This window comes from Gallus gallus, chromosome 1, assembly GCF_016699485.2.
Source record: "Gallus gallus isolate bGalGal1 chromosome 1, bGalGal1.mat.broiler.GRCg7b, whole genome shotgun sequence".
In the NCBI taxonomy this organism is placed as follows: domain Eukaryota; kingdom Metazoa; phylum Chordata; class Aves; order Galliformes; family Phasianidae; genus Gallus; species Gallus gallus.
This window is the reverse complement of record NC_052532.1, coordinates 113,514,591-113,538,803: the sequence shown is the minus strand read 5'-3', so window position 1 is coordinate 113,538,803 and position 24,213 is coordinate 113,514,591. Positions and strand designations below refer to the sequence as shown.

Here is a 24,213-nt window from a genome sequence, read left to right as displayed (position 1 = left end):
GAAACTCCATGAAGAAACTGCAAGTCTGATAAATTTTAAAAAGACAGTACACGTAGTATCTTCACATGGATACTACATGCTCTGCCTTTTTGTCTGAATCAGGTAGGAATTGTATCTACTCAGAGGCTGAGTTCCTTATTTTGCTTTTGGGCTTCTTCAGTGCTTTCTTACATGTCAATAATCAGTCCCTAAGGAAAGTCCTTGGGACGTTGCTAATCTCTTAAACTATGAAACACTTTAAAAACCCCGTTTTTACATTTTTATTTAAAAAAGGGGGTGGGGAGGGAGACTTATGATTGAAAATATACTTAATACACTCAAATCTAAAGGACTGAGTTGACTTCTCTAAGATAATAGTGATTCTTTTTCTCTGGGTGAACAATTCTAAGTACAAACATTGGATATAAGGTACAGATTGAAGTGCCAATTGCACTGTTGTGGGCAGTCTGAATCCTAAGCAATCAGAAAATCTGTCAGAGGAAAAAAAAATCATAGGTAAGAAAAAATAAATGTGCCATAACACAAAGTAGAGAGAATTAGGTAAGTTGCCAAATGAAAAGTTTGGGCTTGCAACATCTTCTTACCCATGTGTAATTTGTAAAGTGATAATCTGAAATGATGAATCAAGAACAGATAAATTTTGACTTTTCAGAATGTAGTAATTATCAATTTGCTTTCAGTGGTACAAATAATCTGACTAGTTGCCTATATCTGTATAGTCATATGAAATAATGCAGGAACAACATTTACCTGGACTATCTCCTCCCAGTCCCCCAAAATGTCCCATAAGAATGTAATTCCAATACTCAAATTTAAATAGAAACTATAGCCAATTATAAAGAAGTACTGAAAGTACCATAGATTCATTTTAATGATTGCTTCTGCACTAGCAGTTACTTAGATTCATAATTTTTTAGAGAAACAATCTGTACTAACCTCATACTAATATGCATATTTATCTTTATTCTGTTTGTTCTTAAACTAAATGTATGTGGAAACATTTAATATGAATTTACCTCCTTCACATTTTAAATGATTCCAAAGAAATCTGAGAGATCACTTTAAGACTTAACTTTTGCATAAGGAAGACTTCCTCTGAAATGTTCAGTTCAAGACAAAAATAAATAGGAGCTGCTCATAGCCCACACTATGAATTTTATCAGCCAGGTACCCTTCAGTACTCCTGAGATTTTGTAAACATTGTATGAACAACATTCCAGAAAGATACTCAACACTTAAGTCTCATTCTCAAATAGAGAGTAAATATGTATTAAGAACTGATATGAGAAAAGCTGGTGAACTCAAATAATCACCATATGGAGGTTAATATATTTGATTGAATCAGACAGGAAATGAAAGAGAAACAAACTGTTTTAACAAAAGCAGAGAACTGACTAAGATATTTATATCTTACTGTAGACAAAGTGCCTGTAAATTTGGCTATTAACAAATTCTGAAAGGCCAGAAGAGTGCAATTCTGCACATAAAAAGCAAACAGAAGCAAAAAGACTAAATTGATATCTCAGATGGGATCAGAGCCAGAGAGAGGCATTTTAAAAGAATATTAAATACAGCTAGAGCTCCCGGTTTTCACAGGCTGAGACCAGAAAAAAACCATAAATGATATACCAGTTCTCTACGCAGATGAACTGCTGTCAATGCAGAGATCTGTATGTTAAAGACCACAAATACTAATTGGAGTTGGAACAAAACTGAATTTTGATGTTTTTTAGTTTTCTGTTTTTATTTAAATGAAAGAACTGGAAAACTGGTATAGGAAAACAGCTATAGAAAAAAACATGTTTCTTAGCATATGTGATCGGATTTACAGAAAGCACAGCTTTATATATATTTAAAAATACACACTCACATTTTACTAATTTCCACATTTCTAAGAAATTTGCAAATTATATAGTAATTTAATTTTCAGCCTTCCATTATCATTTTTTTTTTTTTAAGGGGAAGGAGGGTGCAGTTAAATGGTAATTCTCCATAATTAGAACACAAGCAAAAATATCACCACAAATGTAAGCATCCATCACTTTCTTTAGGTTCCTAGTTTACCTACCAACTGCTTTAACTCTACAGACCGGAATAGCCACAGTCACCCTCTGTGGCTGTGGAGCAATGACATGCTTTACAGATTCAAGAGAAGTTGCAGATGCAGAGCCTTGCTGTAGCAATGGAAGTTCATACCAACGAGTGTTAACTGGAAGAACGAAGTCATATGCCGCCACCTAAAGGACATAAATACCATCGTGGTCACTTTCCCAAAGCAATCAGTATTTCTTGAACCACCTGAGTATTACCACCATTTCTTATTACTATTCCATAATTATCAAAATTAACATTAAAACTGATCGTGATAATACTATTTTCATTACTATTCATTATCAGTTTAACTATGCAGTGAAAAGCCATATTCACTCTACCAAGGAAAAAAATCATATGCTCAAAAGAAGCAGGGTTATCAGCACAGCTACAGACAAGGCTTCTGGTAAGTCACTGGGCTGTGCTCCTTTGCAACGTGAGCAAAGATAAAGATTGGAACTGTGATCTAACCATGAGCAGTGAGGAGGAAACAAAACTAGTTCCCTTGTTCCTCCCTTCCCCCCACATCCATACAGCTTATGCACTTGAGAGGTCTAATTTATTTCACAGTGCACTTTCCAACAAGGCATTTCTTGTCTTTCATGCAGTCTTTCCAAGGACAAACTTTACAGTATGCTCTCAAGACAAAGAAAAAAAAAAGATAACCATAAAAAAGGCAACATAAGAAAAACCAAACCTTCTACCATAAAGCCACTGTTGGGGTACTTCAAATTCTACAGATGTTTTCACCTTGAAGGACACTGCAATCTTCAAAAAGGATTCTGGCCTATAAAATCTGTGTGCTGCTTAAAATATGCAGCAAAGCCAGGTATATAAAGGAGATATAAATCATTTAAAAGCTTCCGACTACCACAGGGAATAGTGCATCATGCTTTACTTTTGTATATATGGTAGTGAGCAAAATATATAAGTGACAGGAAAGGAAAAAATATTCCTACCACAGAAAATGAGGCAAATATTCTTCTGCAACAGATTCAACACAGAACTTAGATAATGAGAATCAAGAACGCAGCATCTGTAATGTTTAGAGTTCCAGTAGCACTTGTAAGACAGAACTACAAGCTCCTGGTGAGCAAGACGTGCTGAACATTATGGAACATTGTGTTTAGTAAGATGACAATGTGCAGCAAGTGGAAATTTTTTTCTAGCAAGATCACAGCATTCATGTTATCATTGATAATTCAGATCTGAAAGATTTTACGATTAGATTTTATAACACAGAATTGCACTTTGCAAAATTAAGATGGTAAATGACATTTAAAATTTTTAGTAACTAATATTGAATTGTATCATTATCAAAGACTGAGTAAAAAATCTCCTGGTATGATTTAAACACACTTCTGTATTTAATATCACAAAAGCCACCCACATAATATACTCCACATTATATCAATGTAATATGCAAATAATGGGAAAAAAACAACCTAAAAAGGATATTTTCCTCATGGAGGTAGAAGCTCCATTCACTTCAAAGTATGTTTGAAATGCGTTGTCCTTAACAACAGTGGCTCTTTACAGCTTTAGACAAACAACTATCTTTTCTCACAGTTGAAACTAAAAAGCATTACATGTCAAGACTTTGAAATCCATCAAAAATCATTTAAATTGTTTTCTGAAAACATATGTGAAGTTTGATAAGTTAAAGCTGAATACCTGGTTATTTAGTAACATAGCTATTAAAATGCACATTTAAGAAACAACTTCAAAGTGAGCCAATGAGAGAGAGGGAAATTTTCAAGGACTCTCTAGGTCAAGCATCTTGTTTAACAATTACAGACCAAACCCCATCAGAAGCTTCTATCATGCTCCTCAAGCTATACAATTTTTCTGTATTGTTCATATGTACCTAGCATGCATTTTCTAAAGTGTAAAATGTAATCTGTTGCATGTACCAATAGCTCCCAAGCAGTATGGCTCACCATAAAGAAACAGATGACTGCATATCTCAGCACGCATCTCAGGTTTAGAGATTATAGACATCATGTACATCCTACGTGGGCAATTCTAATACTCAGAGTACTGCTGCCAAGCAATGCAGTATAAACAGTTGATCTGGAAAATCCTTTCCATTCTTACCATGTATGAAAGGCATACAAATATAATGATACAATTTTTCAAGCCTAGAAAGCTTGGTAAGATTAAAATGCTTAAAATGTATTATGACTTAATTGATTATGCAAAAGAGCAGTGTCTGTAGCACTACTGTTTTGTGCATTTAGGTTGGCCAATAAGAGGTGGAATCTCTCTAACCTTCTTCCAAAGCAGCTTTTCAAAATTTGCTCTTCATTCCCAATATCAGGCCAATCTGTTTTCCTTCTATTGTGAAGCAAGGGTTTTACTTGCTTTGTACTGGCAAACAAAAGCAACAGCTTGATTCACTACATGTACATCCTCACATTCACTGAAAACCTACATTTGCCCTGAAGTACAATAGTACTTCATAATCATCATTTTTCTTTTTAAATGTACTCAAAACAGACCTATTTTACAATATTCTTTCAATCTCTAATACTTCAAATTGGAAGATTCTCTATCATGTTGTATAATGCACAAAACATTTAAAAAAAACAAAAACTCTTAAATTATTACTGGACTTACATTTTAAACAGCCCATGAATACTTCATGGTTATTTTTCTGTTGATATATTTTTCTGAAGCCTACGTTTAATTTCATAAACCAGAGGATAGAAGGAGGAAAGGATGAGAAGCAAGCAGCCTAGCATGAGTTGTTTCACAAACACTCAGGGTCATTAACATAATATGAAATATTTTCCCCACCCTGATTTAATCAAGTTTTTAATTTAATCAAAATTCGTAATTTAAATGCACGTTAATTGGAAAGGAGACCTGATCTGCAAAGTGGGAATCTTAGCAATTAAAATACTTCAAAAGAAGTTTTAAAAAGATCGTGTGCAACAAAGCAGTTTTTTGTTATGTGTTCACCTCCAAAAGATACTCTTGTGTAGGAAGCCATAAGAAAATAACAATTCTTTAAATAAAACATATTTCTGCAATATTTCATTTAGAAGTCATTTACAAGAAAAAAGAAAAACATCTTTTTTCTTAAAAATTGCTAAGGAAATGTAGAATTTTAAGAAAACTTTTTTGATCAAGAAAGCTCTACTACCCAAATTCATTTGAGTTTTTCAAAATGCCACAGTTTGGTCACAAAGTAGGTGACAGCTCTAAGCCAAACACTGGAAAGTGAACATTGCTGAGTGCTTTCTGGTCTCAGCACACTGAAATAAACAAAAGGTGAAAGTGTTATCCCAGAACCCATGAGAATATAAAGGCACTTAAAATGAATGAGTTAGACAAAAATTAAGCAGAATTATCAGATTGAGAGGGGAACAAGGTTGAGCAAGAATTTTGCTGTCAAATCCAGGAATCAAATACTTTATTTAGGACGAAGAATACACTATCGCCCTAAAATTACAAAACCTGCTTTTACAGTACAACAGTCAATCAGTAAACTAAGACTTAAAATTAACACATCTGTGAAGGAAGATATTGTTGTATTTATCACATAATTAGCACACTGTACAAATATCTTGAAGCATTCAAAATCACCAGGTTTTTGTGTGTGTGGGAATCATTTTAAAACTTATTTACAGCACTAGCAAAATAGATTTCGGCAGCAATCCCAGAATTGTAACATACATTAAAAAAACCACTCTAATTAAAATTTAAACCTAACAATACAATAAAATGGTACTGAAGAACGAAGTGTTTATGTACTGTAGCTGAATACAAAATATATACTCAACTTTTAAGACTTAACAGTAGCCTTTTCTTGAAATATACACACACTTTAATACAATCTAAACTTCCTGGCTACTACTTATAAGCAGCATAATGAATAATGCAACAAGTGTTCAAATCGACTACTTAAAGTGTTAAAATTAAACTACAGAGTAGTATACAGAGGTGATACATCAACAATACTCTTAGTATTTTGCAGTTTCATAACTGGTTTTCCATAGAATTAGTTTCTTATTCATGAATTCTGTTCACTAAAAATAAACAATTCCATTATTATCAATGTCAAATAATAAATAAATAAAATACCACCTGCCACTTTCCTGGATAAAGCCTAAGCAATAAGCTCTGACAGGTGTGACTTTCTCCATTTGTCTCAATCAAAGCTCTCATGGGCCTCATTATTGCACAGCTGTGTAACTTGTCTTTTTTCCAAGATGCTGGAATTTGCTATTTTCCAGCAGTTTTTTTTTTAAAAAAAAAGAAGCACACTCCTGCACCTTGTTTTTCCTTTTTACCTTACTAGAACTTGCATGACACTGCTGCTAGCAGGTGTACCATCCAGCCTCATAAAGCACAGTGACAACAAACAACAAAAATCATCACTGAGCAAATATTCACCGTGCTCACACGCTGCCTACTTCTCTTGTACAAAGAGAGAAACAAAGGGCTCCTCAGTGTCACCTAGATAGGTAGCAGAATCTAGCTTGCTGAGTATGGGTGAAATTTGGTTTCTTTTGGTTTAGAGGGTAGTATTGTCAGCAATTATGACTACAACTGCAGAAGGAAGTTTTAGTAGAACCAGACTGCAGACAGAAAAGAATTTATCTCAGTGGAATTCAGGTTTGCAGCAGCTGAGAGATAGGTTCAATCAAAAAAATAGATGTCCAGAAAATGGTGATGTGAGCAAAGAAACAGCTGTTCAAGTAGAGAGGCAGGAAATAGCACTAGCAACTGTGAAACTTGAAGAGTGATCGACAGAGAGATTAGAGCTTTTTCAACATTGGACAGTCAGGAAAGGAAGAAATCTGATGAGAGAAGGAGGAAATCTAGACAGAGTAGAATGTTAATGACAACCCAGATCCAATGGGAAATGTTACATCAAATCAACAAGAAGTGAGAGTTTCTGATGACAGTAAGATGCTGGAACCTGGACTACTTTCTTAACAAAACTATGCTGGTGTTTTTATTACTATGCTAGTTTGCAGAAACTAGATTAAAGAAAAGCTACAGCATCCTAGTGGTTCATACACTTCCAAATGCTTCCTTTAGTCATGCCACACTGGGTAACACATTCAGTTACCCATGTTTTCTTTTACAGTAATCAGTGCTATTCCTTCCAGTTATCAGAGGTGTTCAATGATGTTAATGTGTGACAACTAGTGGGTTTTAAGTTGTACGTGTATTTGGGCATTTCCCGCCTCATAACATGTAAGCTGCCCCGTGCCAAACAAGCAACACTTTGAAGCAGAATGGAATCACTGGCTGCACACTTAACTTAACCAGCACGGGGTGAAGGGAAATGGATAGAAAGAATATGTGCACATGGAGAGAAGGGGAAACTGAAATAAAAAAGACTGTGAAAACAGTACACAGTAATTGGTTACGAGGCATAAGGCCCTCCACAAAAGTGGCTTTTTTGAAATCCTTTATCCCTTTATTGCCAAATAAAGCTAACCTGTTCAAAAAATATACACACACACACACACGCTCAAGGGTGGAAAAACACTTTTTCTTCCCACGTAAAATTTATATTATAATTAAAGCAGGCTGCAACTAGTATAACCTTGCTTTCAGTTAGATTACCATGCCAATATTCATAAATGACAGTTGGAGATGCTCAGATGACAAGTAAAATTTCACTATTTCAGAAGACTTTTGAAATAGTAAATACTCTATATGTTTAATCACTTAAATTTAAAGCAAGGTAAGGAAAAAAAAACATTTTAATCCATTCTAGCTAGCATGGATTAAAACTAAGAAAGAAAATAGCAAAAGAGATCAATTATAGCAATAGGAAATTAAGTACTGAAAGTTACACAAAATCCTGATTTTGATAGTTTGGGGCGATAAGGTTCATTTAGGATTTTGAAGAGTTGGTACTTCACTAGCCTGGAAGGACATAATTGCTTTTCTGCTGCACTACTTTCCAGTACAGTGGAGAATAAAGAAACAGTTTGTACAGCAGAACTATTACTAGATAAATCCTATGCAATAAGGAGAAACAGCCACCAAATTTCAGGCTACAGCTCATATCAATATGGCTGTGTTTTAGATCTTACACATAGTTACGCACTTTTATCTACCAAGATGAAAGGGGAGATGATCAAAGGTATGGAGCACCACTCCCATATAGAAAGGTTACAGGAGCTGGGCTTGTTTAGTTTGGAGAAGTCTCCAGGGAGACCTCATTGAGGCCTTCCAGTACTTAAAAAGGAACTTATAGGCAAGAGGGAGACCAACTTTTTACATGGCCTGATAACGATAGAACAAAGGGGGATGGCTTTAATCTGAAAGTGGGGAAATTTAGATTAGCTGTTAGGTAGAAATTCTTTCCCAAGTGGGCAATGAGGCGCTGGCACAGCTGCCCAGAGAAGCTGTGGTGCCCCATCCCTGGAGGCGCTCAAGGCCAGGTTGGATGGGGCCCTGGGCAGCCTGAGCTGGTGGGGGCAGCCCTGCCCAAGGCAGGGGTTGGGGTGGGTGGGCTTTGAGGTCCCTTCCAGCCCAAACTATTCTGTGATTCTAGGATAAATTTAAACAGAGGCCTTGGAAGTTAACCTAGTGTTGTATTTAAGTCTTACACATTGTACATATCCTTGTATTATTTCTGAAATAGTATTGTGTGATTCCAAATTAATGTTTCAGATCCTATTTATAGTTTTTAAATCAGTTTGTTTGAGCATTCTACTTTTATTGAATTTCTGACTTCCGAATTTTCTATGTAGATACTGAATCAAACAAAAAAAGAATATCAACCAATCTCAGCAAAATTAAAGTAATATTTGTACAGTCATTACTTCGTTCTCATCTAATCCACAAACAGAGGAAACCTCTGCAAAGACGATGAGCATGTCAATGTCATCAAATGATTTTTTTTAAAAAAAAAAAGGAAAACTCAGATTTGGAAAGTTCTTAGAGAAGGACATTCCAATTTTAGCAACCATTTACTTTCTCTGTTTGGTGTTATACCTATGATTTACTTGATGCTATTGCGGTTCTGTGATTTTTGTTGTTGGTAGTCCACATAACATCATGTAAAACAGTGAGAGTTAGAAGAGTTAATGCTCTGGTTCTATGGACTGCCTTTTTCGGGGCATTTTGGGTTCTCAGAGGGGAGGGAAGGAGCAGCATTCCTGGAGGACTTGGTGCACTGAGGAAGAAAGGTAGAGCTTCTGGCAGGACAACAGTATGGCTGAGATAAAAGCCATTTTTTAAGACAGAAGAGGAAAGTGGGAACAAAAATGCAATGATAATGATATCTATACGCACCTCCATAACAGAGATAAGCAGATAGCCTTTCCATATTCCAATTTGTTGATAAACCAAAAGTCTATACTTCTGTGTATTATTCTACTGTTTTGAATTTCACATAGAGAGAATATTTATTAAGCTTTGATAGCTCACTCCAACAACTATTGGGTAAACAAACAAGATAAATTGAAATTGTATGCACTAAACAGAGATAACTTATTCCATTCTCTGGCCAAAAACAAGAGCCTAGCATTCCCAGGCTTGTCAAACCCTTCTTAGGAGTCTTCAATAATGGAGATTCCAAGATAATTTATCTCAAAATTTGACCCTTTTGCTATAGAGAGTTTTTACTTCAAATCTAATCCACCTGTCATAATTTATACTCATTCATTCCTATCTACTACAGTTGATACTACCATATGTTAACAATATTCTGTTTAACTTTCTTTTGTACTTTCTGCACTTCTAATCATTTCTTTGCTTTTATTGATCCATTTTCTCTAAGCACAGCAACCCAAACAGAAAGCTTTTTAATTATTATTGGCACTGAACAATTTTTTTACCTGCTATACTTGCATTATTTCTATTTATATGGCTTACTCTGATTTATATGTCCGACTCCCTCACAGTGACATTACAGATTTCAAGGTCAGGTTGAATGGGACCCTGGGCAACCTGATCTGGTGCCTGTTTTACTAGGTGGCTACCCTGACTACGGAAGTTGGGGTGGAACTGGATGATCTTTGAGGTCCCTTCCAACCCATACCATCCTATGATTTTTTTGATACATTTTGATACCATACAGATATTACTCCAATGGCAATACCTAATGCCTCATTCTCCATCTTCCATTTCTATTATTGATGTTTCTTACCTAAATAAAAACATCAACATTTTCATTACTGAGCTTCTATTCAGTTTGATAGTAGGTCACTGCTGGTATTCTGTGCACAATTTTGCAAACAATTACATACCTTCCTAGCACTGCATCCAGTGTACACTTATGAGAATGCTGCAATGTCAAGATGGTTAAAAGACAGAACATCTACGGCTTCTCACCTAACCTCATGGCTTGCTATGCTATTGCAGGAAATGAATTCGGTTTCAAATAGCTCATTTTTTATGAATCTGTTTACTCATCCTCTGTTAAGAGATATCATCTCAGAGAAGCAAATGCACTATAAATTTACACTTCTAGTTATTTCATAATGATTTACTGGTGCACAAGAAATCTAAGCTGCCAATGGTAAGAGTAGAAAAAAGTGTCAGACGCAGATTGTAATATGAAAATGTTATTTGACTGATGCATTTGAATGAACACAAATTAACTTTTATTTGAAGAATAAAATGCTTGGCTGAGAGGAGGGAGAGCAGGCAGACAAATGAGAAAGAAATACTGTTGACCCATCCAAGATAATTCTAAAATTCATTTATTTTTAAGGTAAAAAATTCAGCTATGCAACAGGTTTGTTGAGGTTCATAATATCAAAGCCTACCTCTTTTGGTGTGAAGGTCAGTGAGCACTGCAGAGATGACTTCCCCTCTAAGTTAACTGAATACAAATGCGGCTTTGAAGAGCAGCTGTCAACCTCTATCAAACAAGAGTTAGAACCACATTACAGATGCCTTTGTACTAAATATCCATCTTGTAATAATTGCAGTAATTCTAAGTGATGTCCAACAGATATATACACAGCAAATATTTATCAAGATATGAACGAACATAATATTTCATAAGCATTCTGGAGGTAATTTTGTGATAATCAGCAGTAACTTTCATTAACGTAATAAAACACTCAGCTAAAGTTTTTTCCCCTAAATGACTCTTAGGCCTTTACAAGTTTACCAGTAAGGCTCCCTTAGTTCTTTAGGCTTTTGGGTCCAATTTTAAAACACTAACAGTAGCATGAAGTAAACCTCCTCTGAGGTCAATATCTGCTCTGTGACAAAGCCACTTAAACAACATAGGATCTCACTGGATGTCACTTTACTCGTTTCAAGCAAAAAGTCTGATCTAGAAATCGTATAATGAATCAATTCCCAGGCCAGCTAGTTATCTGTCACAGACAGTCTTACAGACCTTTAAGTTAAGATGGCTGACTAAGGGCCTTCACTTTCCCTTTGAAATCTACTGTGTGGCAAGGAGATCCCTTTGTTCTCAGATTATTTTTTGTGCTCATCCACATTTAGTTCTACACGAGGATATAAATAGAAGTTAAAATACTGGCTTGTACAAGAAAATGTTTCAATTTGCTGAGCTTGCAGGGCTGAATGAACACAGCTGAAAAATCTCTTATGTTTGAGTACAGCACAGACAATACCAGGACTGAATTAGAAAAGGGATAAGCAACAACAAATAAAGAATAAGAGACTGTAGTCATATCAAGACAAAGAATAGCAGCCAAATTCTTGATATTGCCCCAATGCCATTCTGATCTGGGCATTATATAAAAGAGAGATTCTGTGATTAACTCACAGACACCTTGCACCATTATAAAAGAAGTCCAGAGCACTATAATGATGATGAATGAACTTAAAAGTAAACATTATCAAAACAGTGGGTAAAGTCTAAGGATAGGAAATAAGTATAGTTGACATTCTGGTTTTTGTTTTCTTTTTAATTTAATTTTAACTGGTGTGAGGGTATTCAGACATTTAAAAATGTCTTTGCAACCATAGGAAAATAATAATAATAATAATAATCTACAGGAAACTATTTTCCAAATGCTTATTTTTAGCAAGTGTCATTTTTTACATTAAACTAATGTTTAATATGAAATGATTGCCTTAGGTTTTCTGTAAATTATAACATTTATATACCAGAAATACTCTCACAGATTTGCTCTTAGTATTATCCCATTTTTTTTATTCAGTGAAAATTGATACAGCAAAAGCCAATACCTGTCTGGTCATGAACATCAAGTTTAAAATCCTTACACTTCAAAAAATCAAACACCACTTTGGTACATGCCTGTCCTTTGTTCTGCAGTAAAAATGGAATTGATTTTGTAGAACCAACATAAACACCACCAAAATCAAATAGTTCCTGTAAGTTTAAAGAAAAAGAAGTGGTCAAAGTGTTGTAAAGTCAAGTCTGTAGTTGAAAAGAATTTGAAAAATATTTTTTCAAAGATTCACTATTAGGCAGGGATCTCAGTTGATCAGTTGTCTTGCCTAACCCTTATCTTGACATTCTTTCCAAGATAGCAAACACAACATTTAAGAACTCAATATAGAAGTCCAGTTGCACCATCAGGAGGTTTTCTTCTTTCAATACATAGATCAGTGGATCCACTTATCTCTATCCTACATTTTTCTTAGTAACTAACTTAAAGAAACGCTCTCTATTTTAACGCAGTTATTTTTCCCAAGTGTTCAAGCTCAAAGGTTAAAGCTATCTCTTAGTGTAACTTTCACATGCACATTTAGTTTTTAAATTTCTCTTCCCACATTGCTTTCCTTCATTTGATAATTTTCTCAGGAAGTTGCCATAGGAAATAAAACAGAAAATACAAAATAGAGATGAAACACTTTGACATCAAGGTAATGCAAAACAGTACCAGTCTTACCAATTGCTAGAATGTCTTCATACTTACCACATCAATCGTTATTTCAGGGGTATCTACAAATCCACTTATCTTAAGCGTTAGTACTCCCGAGTTTCGAATTGCTACCTAAGTTAACGGAGAACAGTGTGATTGTTGACAAGGTCATTTTAACATCTCATCAAATCAGTCACAACTATATGAAAAACTAAAAACAAAAACAAAAAACATCTGGATAGCCGTTGCCATCAATGAAGTTCCAAAAAGGCTAGTCTTCTGCAGAAAAAGCAAACATGGCAGGAAGTTTTATCACTAGAATGAGCAGTATCCTCTAACAGGTTAAAGCTGAATGGATCGGTTAGTTCTAGTCAGCAAACACGAGGACTAGCATGCACATCTGTAGGCAAAATCATAGAATCCTCGAGGGAATTGCTGATGCAAAACAGATGTTATTGTCTAGGGCAATGTTTGTTAGAAGTGGAATTATAAAATGATTACTAGGTTCAATGAGCATAATGTAGGCAGCCACAGAAGATGGAGAATCCATGATTAGGGTCAAAAAAGGTAACAAAGATCAACCCCAACAGTAGAATCCTTCCCCCCCAGACCCCCAACTTATCTGACTACAGACAAGTTCAGAAAGCAGACAAAACTAGGATTAGATGTTTATTGCACTGCTATTACCAGATCAAGTTTACTAGTTTTTCATTTCTGAGTTGACTTCATTTTGTAATTTTAACAAAAAGTAGTCAAAAAATGAAGAATATTTCAGTCCTGCAACTCCATAAAACACTGAAACTGTGCAAATGTTTATTTGATCCTATGAAAACAATGAAATGGTAGTTTCAACAGCTTGCTAGAAGTATGACATGAATCAGCTCAAGTGAGAGGCTGTTTAGATGCTTCTGTTATTGGTCTCAATACTGCTCTGAACAGTTTACTAGCCATCAACAACTGTGAGAAGTCCTGTTCCCCCTCCCCCCCCCCCCCCAGGACTCGAACACTGGAGGAAAACTTCAGAAGATAATCAAATGTACATACATCTCAACACACAAGCATACAGATTTGAATACCTCCACTCTTGTATCAAAGCGCATTTTTGCATCCGGAGTGAAGCTGATTTTGAGATCAGCACAGCCTCCCACAGGTACCACCCCTTCAGAAGGTGTGATCACCATTCCAGGCAGTGGATTTGAATCAAGAACCTTCAAACACAAACATGAAATAGTAGTAGTACTGAAAAAAAAAAACACTGCTAAAAACAATAGCTATCATGAAGCTTTTATATGAAGAATATACCTTGTAAGAATAATATCCAGTAAACAAATAAATTCAATCAGTGCAAAGCAAAATAAATTAATCAAATAGTACCAAAATAAAGTATGAGCAACAGTTCTGAGGATTTTCCTGAAAACAACATCAGTCACGATATAAGCATAGCAAATTATTCCGTGATCGGAAGAACTGATGTGGTTAGATTTCCTACTAATTCATGTAGTAAATCTTTACCTGCCCAGTATTTCATTCACCTCTTATCTAAACCATAATACAGTCTACCTTCCTCTCAGCTGTTAGTCTAGTAATCACATTTGCTGGGGCCAATACATACATACTACCCATTCATTCTCACATACAAAGTGCCTACTCATTAGGTACATGAGTATGGGATTCTTCCTTCACTGCTGGTTTTCATGAAGCTTCTAGAATCTCCTAGGTCATTAATAGCTTGTCAGGTTTGGTATAATGGATAGAAAGATAGACAAGCAGAGGGACAGAATTCTTCACTGAGAGCTTTTTTCTTCAAAAAAATTAGACAAGAAAAGAGGTCATTTCATATTCAATAACTGAGAATGAAAAACTGTAACAATCTGATAAAATGAACTCCCTCCTCCTCCTCACATCAAGTAATTAAATGTGCTAAAAATACTTTTAGCTTACGTGGAAGTAGGCATGATTGTATCCCACATTTTGAAGAACGGCAGTCTTACAAGTAGGTAAAGCCAAAGAACAATGACTGAAGGATACCGTTTGTTCCATAAATTGGACTTTTGTAGGACCAAACTACCAAAATCATAAGAAAAGGAGAAGATAAGCAAGCTAAATAACATTAAAAAAATATAATCAGCCCAATTTTGTTTTCAATAATTAATAAGCTGACATATCTGTGGAAGTGTATAAATTATAACTAGTCAAACAGAAAAGGTTAAATATGTGATAGATTCAATAGATCATGTACATCTCATCTAGATTCAAAGTGATCAGATGTAAACCTTGATCTTATTCAAAGTTAAGTAAAAAATATTAAATTTAAAATTACAAGCTCCCTGATTTTTTAGTCCTAAATGTGTGAGCAAAACAATATACTTCAGAGATTTTAATGCAGTAAAGCTATGAATATTCTAACTTATACACAGCCACGTTTTAGATATTCTTTTGAAGCCTTGAAAATAGCCATATGAAGCTTCTCAAAAAAAAAGATAAAGCAGAGCAATCAAAAGGAAAAATTTCCTTGGCACTCAAAATGGAAATACTATAGAGCAAACAGTCAGTACAATTATAATAAATAAAAACAGTATAACTCCTACTTCCTGACACACGCAACATTACATATCAAATGATTCAACTAAGCTGAATTTCTTTTCCAGAACATCTGTTTTCTCATATGATTCCTTCTGTAAGTTTATTCTACTCCACCTTAAAATAGTTTGCGATTGACAAAATTACTTATCAGTCAATCAACAATTGCTACCCTGAAGCTTTTCATACTCTGAAAAAAATTTTTATTTTCTTTCTCCTTCATTTGTATCCCTGCAACATACACATAAAGAACTGTTCTACCACCTCTCAATCTTCATTTATTTGTATAAACAAATCAAGAACTATTACAGCATAAGGTAGAAGGACCACTCAGTTGTGATGCCAAAGGAAATACACCATCACAGACAAGAAAAAGACAAAGCGTCTTTATCTTGCCATCAATTCTTTAGAGCAATATTCTTTTTGTAAATGTGTCAAATAGAAGCTATACAAAATTGAAGTATTTTTGAATATACAGCCATGGAGTTATATGTAAGAAGTTACTATTAAAGAAATATGCTTCTCTAAGCCCACTGTATGAAGTGTTACCTTTGCAAAACATTTCAAGCTAGTTGTGTTTCCCTTACGCACACACAAATTGAATTCTTCTGCTTCTGCAGAGCTGAATCCTGGATGCCAAACAACTTCACACTCTATGTCACTATAGGGTTCCACAAAGCCTAAATAAACATGAAGAATTTACACACTACATCATACACATTTACAATTATCAAATTATATTATGTAATTACAAATAACACAAGCACATTAAAATTAGCAGTCTTCTATCACTGAAGACAAAACCAACATTCCAAGGATGCTAAACAGTACAATGAATTAAATAAGATTAGCCCCTGAATTCTCAAGACAACTGTAATATCTCACTTTATTAGAATCCTCAGAGTAAATCACATTCAAATTTCATCGGTATATTTTTGGCCAGAAATTACTCAACTAAAAGGACAGTCCCTTGTAGAATACCACCCCTGGGAAGAAGCATATGCTTTTTCTTGCTTTGACTCCAAACGCAAAATAGCTTGCCTCTCAAGAATCAGAGCACACCAAGCTCCTTATACAGCCAAATCTTTTTTTTTTTTTTAACTGAATAATGCCAACTCAGCAGTTAAGTTTTTTTTAATAACAAAGCTCCAACCGATTCCTACAGAACAATACTTTTCAAAAGAAAAAAAAGACATCTCGCATTTTTAATAACCATTGATCTATACTGCTAGTGGAAAGTAGTCCTAGGCTGAATTATACTTGTGTCACTCACACCCTCCACATTAACTTCTAGCAGTTTGGTTGGTTGGGTTTTTTTTTTTTTTTTTTTTTTTTTACACAGCACTTTTGGAAAGTCTCATATCCTGATGAGCAGTGTGATGCCATTAGCCACTGCATCAGTTTTTAGATATCAACAAATTGAGCTCAGAAAAATGGTTACATAAGACCTGTTTGTGGGTTTATATATGGAAAACTGCTCTGGTAACAACACTCCAACCTGATACTACCTGGCAATACTGATGTTGACTCAAATATAAAAACAGAGTTCATAGCATCAGATGGATGTTTGTATTATTTAAGATTGACACTTAAGACGTACATTGTAATTGTATAGTATACCTTTGGTCGGCTGTATAGAAAATGAAGTTCCTTTTTGTGTAGTTACAGGTTTCCAAGTAAACTCAGCAGAACGGTTTCCTGGATTGTATACTGTGACTGTTGTTCTAAATTCTGTCTCTGCCAGGTAGCCAGGAATAGGGCTTAAAATCAATTCTCTTGCAGACAAATGGAGTTCAACAGGAACTACATTTGCAATAACCAGCACATGCCCAGGGTGTTTGTTGTTTATTGTGTAAGTGAAAGACCTGTAGCATAAAAAAAATACATGTCTGAATACTTTTTCTGTATTTATTATGTTACAGTCAAAGTAAAATTCATATGAGGTGTAATCATTAGGAAGACAATTATGAAGCAAATCAGCATGAACACAGTTAAAACTGATAAGAAAAAGTTACCTGTAATTGATTTGTGTGTAACTTAAACCATCTGACTGGTGAAGATAATCCCAAAGAATTACCAACTTCATACTGCTCTTTTGCAACAGTACTAGTAATCTGAGAGTTCCATCTTGACACTAGAAATCTAGTAAATGGCTTGTCTATATATTTAGCCAGAAAGAAGTGCATGATATGAGCACAGATGCAAAGAGTTAAGACTGTGATAGAAGGAACACAGTATTTTCACAAAGTTTCTCATAACAAATAAACTAAAATAGCAAACTCCTGTCTTTCCCTGATACATCTGTGGCACTAAGGCTATACGTGCTTGCAAAATTTTTCAACATAAATCTGCATAAGTTATTGATATTACCACAAGTGTACATTCACAATTTTATCATAAATACACCAAGTTTAAACTAGCCACTGTTTTGTTTTTGTTTTTTTTTTTTTTTTTCCTCTCTCTACTTATACAGACTTAAGACGTGAATCAGGACAAATATAAGAAGCCTTACTTTTTAAACATTCCACAAGTTTTTGCCTCAAATTCTACTGGAATATAAGTCTTTGTAAGAGGAGGCACCACCTGACACAATGGACCTGTCAGCTCCAATTCATCAATTTCAACCTCGGTTTGTATCCATATATGAACCAACAAGTTATTGATGATATGCAGTTTTCTGACAGTTGTAGAGTGCACACAAACATCACCGAAGTTCATAGTAGAAGGACCTGTAATATATTAGAAATAAGATCCTCAATGTTAAATTTACTACTAAAACATTCTCATCAAAACAATTTAGTCTTCCAGATTACAGAATTAGTAGCAGAACAAATTCACACTTAAAACCAAATTACACCTCCAAGTTTTATGTGACAATTTTTAAGTGACAATTTGGTTTTACAATACACGTAATTTGGTAGTGACAAAACAATCTCTACTGTATTTACTGCCATCACCACATGTCATGCTGGTCTGCAGACTTCAAGCCCTTTACATTAAATATTTTACAAATTTTGTGAAAAAAATTCAAAATCCAACACAAAAAGCAATGAAATTTTTCACTTTGCGGCTAAATAATATGATCTGCCCCCATGACCTTAAAACAGACCTGTTTTACTACTAATTGCTGTTAATAGATGAGATCCTCATTAGAAGGGCCTTTAGAAGGTGTTACTCTTCCCATGACAGAGCATTCCACTAGAATTATTTTGAAGGAGGATCCTGAAGAAGTTTTACTTTGAGGTATTACTGTTCACTGTTACCTTTAAAAACACTGAGGACTCCAGGGAATCTTGCTGATATTATTGCTGATCTAGATACTATGCATTAACTAACCATAATAGTATGAGCAGGCCTTATATTAGGCTGCATTCATTTGTCCATAATAGGCCATAGCAGGACTGGCCTTGGTTGGCAGCCCTGCACATGATAAGGGGGTTGAAACTTGATCATTGAGGTCCTTTTCAACCCAGGCCATTCTATGATTCTAATTCTCTCTCTGTATTGTCTGCTAAGGTGAAAGCTTTAGTTAAACACTACTGTAGATATCAAGGTACCAGTGAACTAGCTATTTCTTACTAAAGGTGAAAAAAAAACTGTGGATGCACTTTGTTACTTGAAATAAGCATTTTTATAACAACTGCGTGCATTTAATGACAAGAATAAGAATCTTACCAACTAGTATTTGATGAAGCTGTTTGAGTGTCAAAGTTAGATTACAATCATCCTTCTCTTGAGTAGAAGACGGCATAGAATTAAGCCCGCTCCAAATCTGGGATAGGCACAAGACATCTTCTCAGAACAGGATAAAAATTCTTATTCTTTTTTAATATGGTAAATATGTTATGCTTATATAACTACTCAAGCACTCAACTTACTTCCTTGATTGAAGCACTTGCTGCCAATTTTTGACTAGTTAATAGGCAATTCTCATCTGAAGAACGCATTTTCAACTTCTTGGGAAAATCTGTGACTGATATCTTTGATGACATAATCTCTTCTGCTGGTTTAAAATCTATGCTCACATTATGCCTAGAGGGGGAAAAAATTGTATGGAAATCTCTAAGTTTGAATATTCTATGTTCTACTCATTAAAGTACCTCAGATTTTTGTTTTTTAAGATAACCACACTAAATAAGAATATTTCACTATAAAATAAATCTCAAATATAATACATGCACTGAAAAGTCTTTTATTATATTGTTTAGACAAGGACTAGACTGTTGCATGGTTGCGGATATCACTTTGCTAAATGGGTTATAAGCACTATGGTTACAAGAACATACATATTACATCATGTCTAAAGTAAACCTTAGAGAACAATGAAGTTGTCAAGTCAAACACTGAAAAGACAGCAAATGGCAAGATTACAAAGGATCCTTTAACTGTGTGTGCCTGAACTGGACCACTTCCAGCCTAGTTTTCAGAGTAATTAACTTTTATTGCTCAAAGTTAGACTCCAATCAATGTCACCTGTATTTAAGGGATTTTTAACTTTCAGAGATGTTAGGCAGATGCTTACTATCAAGTATTTAGAAAATTATAACTAAGTTCAATAGCAACTGTGAAATTCATCTGAAAACTGAAATACTCATTTCTGCTCTTGATCCTCAAGAAATACCTTAAATATTCCACAGTCACGTAAGTTTACAGTCATAAACAGCCAGTGCACTATACAACAACAGTTCCTTTCAAGAAAACCATATACCCTGTGTCCACATAAAGAAAAACAAAGATGCATTCACCTCTGGCAGGCCTTGTCTGAATCATGATGTAATCTCAATTTACACTGTTCTGTGCATATACAACAACAACCTTCTGCCCCTTACTTTTTAAATAACAGGTGTTGCAGACTTACCAGTCGTTAAGGTATAACTTCACCTTTTCTTTTGGAGGGGAGGCTTCACAAGTTTTTTTCTCCGCCCTCATTTTTTTCCCCGCCCCTCAAACAATACTTAAAAATATCAGTACTGCCATGTCTAGCTTTCCTAGATTTTGCTCCACAGCAAATAAATTCTCACTTCATAGATCTGTGTAAATTAAGACTAGGATGCCAATACGATCCTTTGATCTTATCTGCTACATTACACAAATTATGTTGTAATTCACATGCTGAATACATCACTATAGATGAGCTGTACATGCTGATTAAAAATGCATATGATTTCTTCCATATAAAAAAAGAAACCAATATAATCAATAACATGTTTTTGCAACGATACATAACCAACTCTTCCTAGAGTTCATTTTCAGTTTTACTTGAAGATCCATGGCCCTGGACATAAGTTTTACACTGGAAGTGCTCACTGAGTATCTAAATGATCATTTGACCCATGTTGTTTCCGCATACATTATAAATGAAAATATCAAAACCATAAGTATTTCTAGATGTGACAACTTTGGTGCAGCTAAATAACTTCTGCATGTGTACATATATATTTCATAAAAGCCCAGAATACTTATTTATCCTTTAAATAAAATCTTACCTGGTGGCATCTTTCTGTAAGCGATGCTGTCTTAAACCAGAAATGAAATCTGCATAGTATTCCTTATGTACTTTCTTTGACAGTATTTCATAGTCAGTATAAGAAAACTCTGGATCTACATAATTATATCTTTCAGTCTTCGTAAAAATAGTCCTAAAAATTTAGAGAGAATTTAATTTCATTATTTGTATAAGATGATTCGGAGTCTTGTTAGAGCTAAAACACATTGATTTTGCTATATACATATATTTATGTATTTCACTGCAAACATATGGCTGATTGTTAATATTTAACCTCGTAAAGGCAATCAAAATGAATAATTTGAACTGCAATAGGTATATTTATAGTTTCACACACAAAAAAAATCAAGTCAATAAATGTATGTGCAAGAGGATCAAGGTCTACTAGACCGCAATGAATTTTAAAGAACATAGTTTGAAAAAATAACTGTCATATGAGTAACCAATCTTGATCTACTATGCCGTATATATAAAGTGTTTCTTTTCAAATGTCACTTTTGCTTAATTTGTTACCTGTACTTTTTATTTCGTTCACTAGGTCTAATGCTGGTTGAGCGGTCATTAGGGAAAGCTATAAGTGCATCCCTCTTACAATTCCTGTTTATTTGATGAGTATGAATTTGTGTCTTGGTTGATTTAAGTATTGCCATAGGTGCAGTATCAGTGCACTGTCCCGTGTCATCAGCTACAAACCATCCAGTTGCATTGGTAATCATTGGCGTTATACCTTAAAATTCAAATAAACATGTTACATATTTGTACTTTTGAATCGGAATTCAAAGTACTACATAAGAAAAATACTTCCTAATTTATAACAGTCCTCCCAGCAGCCCAACAGTTGCATTCATCCATCCCATTGCTCTTTCCTTAGACAAGACGACCATTCTAAGAGCCAACTACTTTCACCATAGTCAAATGTATATACAAATACATATGTATTACAAACCATCACCTTGTACTGTGTCCAGCGGGGGCGCTATCTGCCATCCTCCAAACTATAGGATTGATTACTATCACTTCCACTGCACAGGCAGATAACTTACAAGAGGCTTCATTTCAGACCCTCCCTGACTCCACCAAATACACAGACTAAAACAAAAACTCATCCACACAGACTGGGAGAAGGGAACAAGAAAACGTAACCCACTTAAAGACGGATCAGAGAAACCTCAATTAGCTCCTATATTTCAATAAAGCCCAGAAGCATAAGAAGCATAACCTCTTTATAAGCCTTCAAGATGAAGAAAAAATAGGACTGATAGAATAAATGAATGAAGAAAACAGCAGTTAGAAGAGCTGACAGTTATCAAGGGCTTTGATTGTGAGAGAATAATCAAGAAATAATCAGAATATAAACTTATGGATATTACTATTCAAAAAAGCATTTTACGTATACGTGTGTATGTGTGCCACATGTGCATACCTAAGTTATATTTAATATATACATTGCTGGCTACAACTGACATGGAAAAGACTGAGGTACTGAACTTGCCCCCTCCCCCCCCCCGTCTTCACTGGCAAGTGCTCTAGCCACATCACTCCAGTAACAGAAGGCAAAGGCAGGGACTGGAAGAATTAAAAATCATCAACTGCAGGAGACCACCTGAGAAACTTGTGTGTACAAATACATGGGACCTGATGAAATGCATCCAAGTATCCTAAGGAAACTACCGGACTAAGTTGCTAAGCCACTATTCATCATACTTGAGAAGTTGCAGCAGTCTGCTGAAGTCTTTGCTGACTAGAAAAGAGGAAACACGACCTAGAGAACTACAGGCCAGTCAGTCTCACCTCTATGCCCAGTAAGATCATGGAGACTATGCTAACACACATAGAAAATAAGAGGTGACAGCCAACATGGCTTCACTATTTAACATCTTTGTTAGCGTTATGAACTGTGGAACAGAGTGCACCCTCAGCAAATCTGCCAATGACACCAAGTTAAGCAGTACAGTTGACAGAAGAAAAAGGTTCCCATCTGGAGGGACCTTGATATGCTGAAGAGGTGAGCCTGCATGAGCCTCATCAAGTTCAACAAGGTCAAGTACCAGGTCTTACACCTGATTCAGGGTAATCCTAAAAACAAACACAGGCTGTCCAGAGAACAGATTGAGAGCAGCCCCAAGGGGGAGTTACAGAATCATAGAATCCTTAGAGTTGGAAGGGACATCTGAACGCCATCTAGTCCAACTCCTCTCAATGAACAGGGACATCCACAGATATATTAGGTTGCCCAGAGACTGATACAACCTCACCTTGAAAGTCTCCAGGGATAGGGCATCAACCACAACACTAGGCAACCTATTCCAGTGTCTCACCACTGTCACTGTAAAAGATGTTTTTCCTTATATCTAACCTAAATCTACCCTCTTTAAGCTTGAAAATATTTCCCCTTGTTTTATCACCACAGCCCCTGCTAAAGAGTCCCCTTCTTTCCTGTAGCCCCCTTTAGATACTGACAGGCCACTATCAGGTCACCTCAAAGCCTTCTCAGCCTGTCCTCATAGGAAAGGTGTTCTAATCCGTGGATCATTTTTGTGGCCTTTCTCTGGACACACTCTAGCAGGTCCACGTCTCTTCTGTACTGAGGACTCCACATCTGGACACAGTACTCCAGATGAGGCCTCACCAGCACAAAGTAGAGGGACAGGATCACCTCCCTCAACCTGCTGGCCATGCTGCAGCCCAGGATATGGTTGGCTTTCTGGGCTGCGAGGACACATTGCTGGCTCACGTCCAGCTTCCCATCTACCAGGGGCTTTTCAGTAGGGCTGTGCTCAATCCTTTCATCCCCTGGCTTTTATTGGTAACAAGAGTTGCCTGAACCCAGATGCAAGACCTTGCATTTAGATTTGTTGAACCTCATGATGTTCACCTGAGCCTACTGCTCAAGCCTGTCTAGGTCCCTCTGAATGGCATCTCATCCCTCTGGGTGTGTCAACTACATCCCACAGCTTAGTGTCATCAGCAAACTTGCTAAGGGTGCACTCAACCCCATCAATGTCACTGATGAAGATATTAAAGAGTATCAGCTCTAGCACCGAATCCTGGGGGGATGCCATTTGTCACCAATCTCCATCCAAACATTGAGCCATTGACCACCACTCTCTGGACTCAACCCCACAGCCAGTTCTTTGTCCATTGAACAGTCCACCCATCAAATCTATGCCTTTCCAATTTGGAAAAGGATGTTGTGAGGTACCACGTTAAAGGCCTTACTGAACTCCAGATGACATCAGTGAA

General features: G+C 35.7%; 1 protein-coding gene across 5 annotated transcripts in view; it reads right to left on the bottom strand.

The window, feature by feature from the left end:
- Positions 1-24,213, bottom strand: part of C1HXORF59 (chromosome 1 open reading frame, human CXORF59) — a 261,807-nt gene that overhangs the window by 216,705 nt on the left and 20,889 nt on the right. For all 5 annotated transcript variants that reach the window (XM_416785.8, XM_040655288.2, XM_040655289.2 and 2 more), the window contains exons 10-22: positions 21,484-21,697; positions 20,951-21,103; positions 19,343-19,496; positions 19,140-19,236; positions 17,977-18,193; positions 17,085-17,329; positions 16,014-16,144; positions 14,826-14,948; positions 13,961-14,092; positions 12,939-13,016; positions 12,244-12,388; positions 10,839-10,933; positions 2,069-2,237 (exon numbers count right to left, since the gene is read on the bottom strand). In XM_416785.8, the coding sequence (XP_416785.5) occupies positions 2,069-2,237; positions 10,839-10,933; positions 12,244-12,388; positions 12,939-13,016; positions 13,961-14,092; positions 14,826-14,948; positions 16,014-16,144; positions 17,085-17,329; positions 17,977-18,193; positions 19,140-19,236; positions 19,343-19,496; positions 20,951-21,103; positions 21,484-21,697 (1,953 nt within the window). The remainder of the gene's footprint in view (positions 1-2,068; positions 2,238-10,838; positions 10,934-12,243; positions 12,389-12,938; positions 13,017-13,960; positions 14,093-14,825; positions 14,949-16,013; positions 16,145-17,084; positions 17,330-17,976; positions 18,194-19,139; positions 19,237-19,342; positions 19,497-20,950; positions 21,104-21,483; positions 21,698-24,213) is intronic.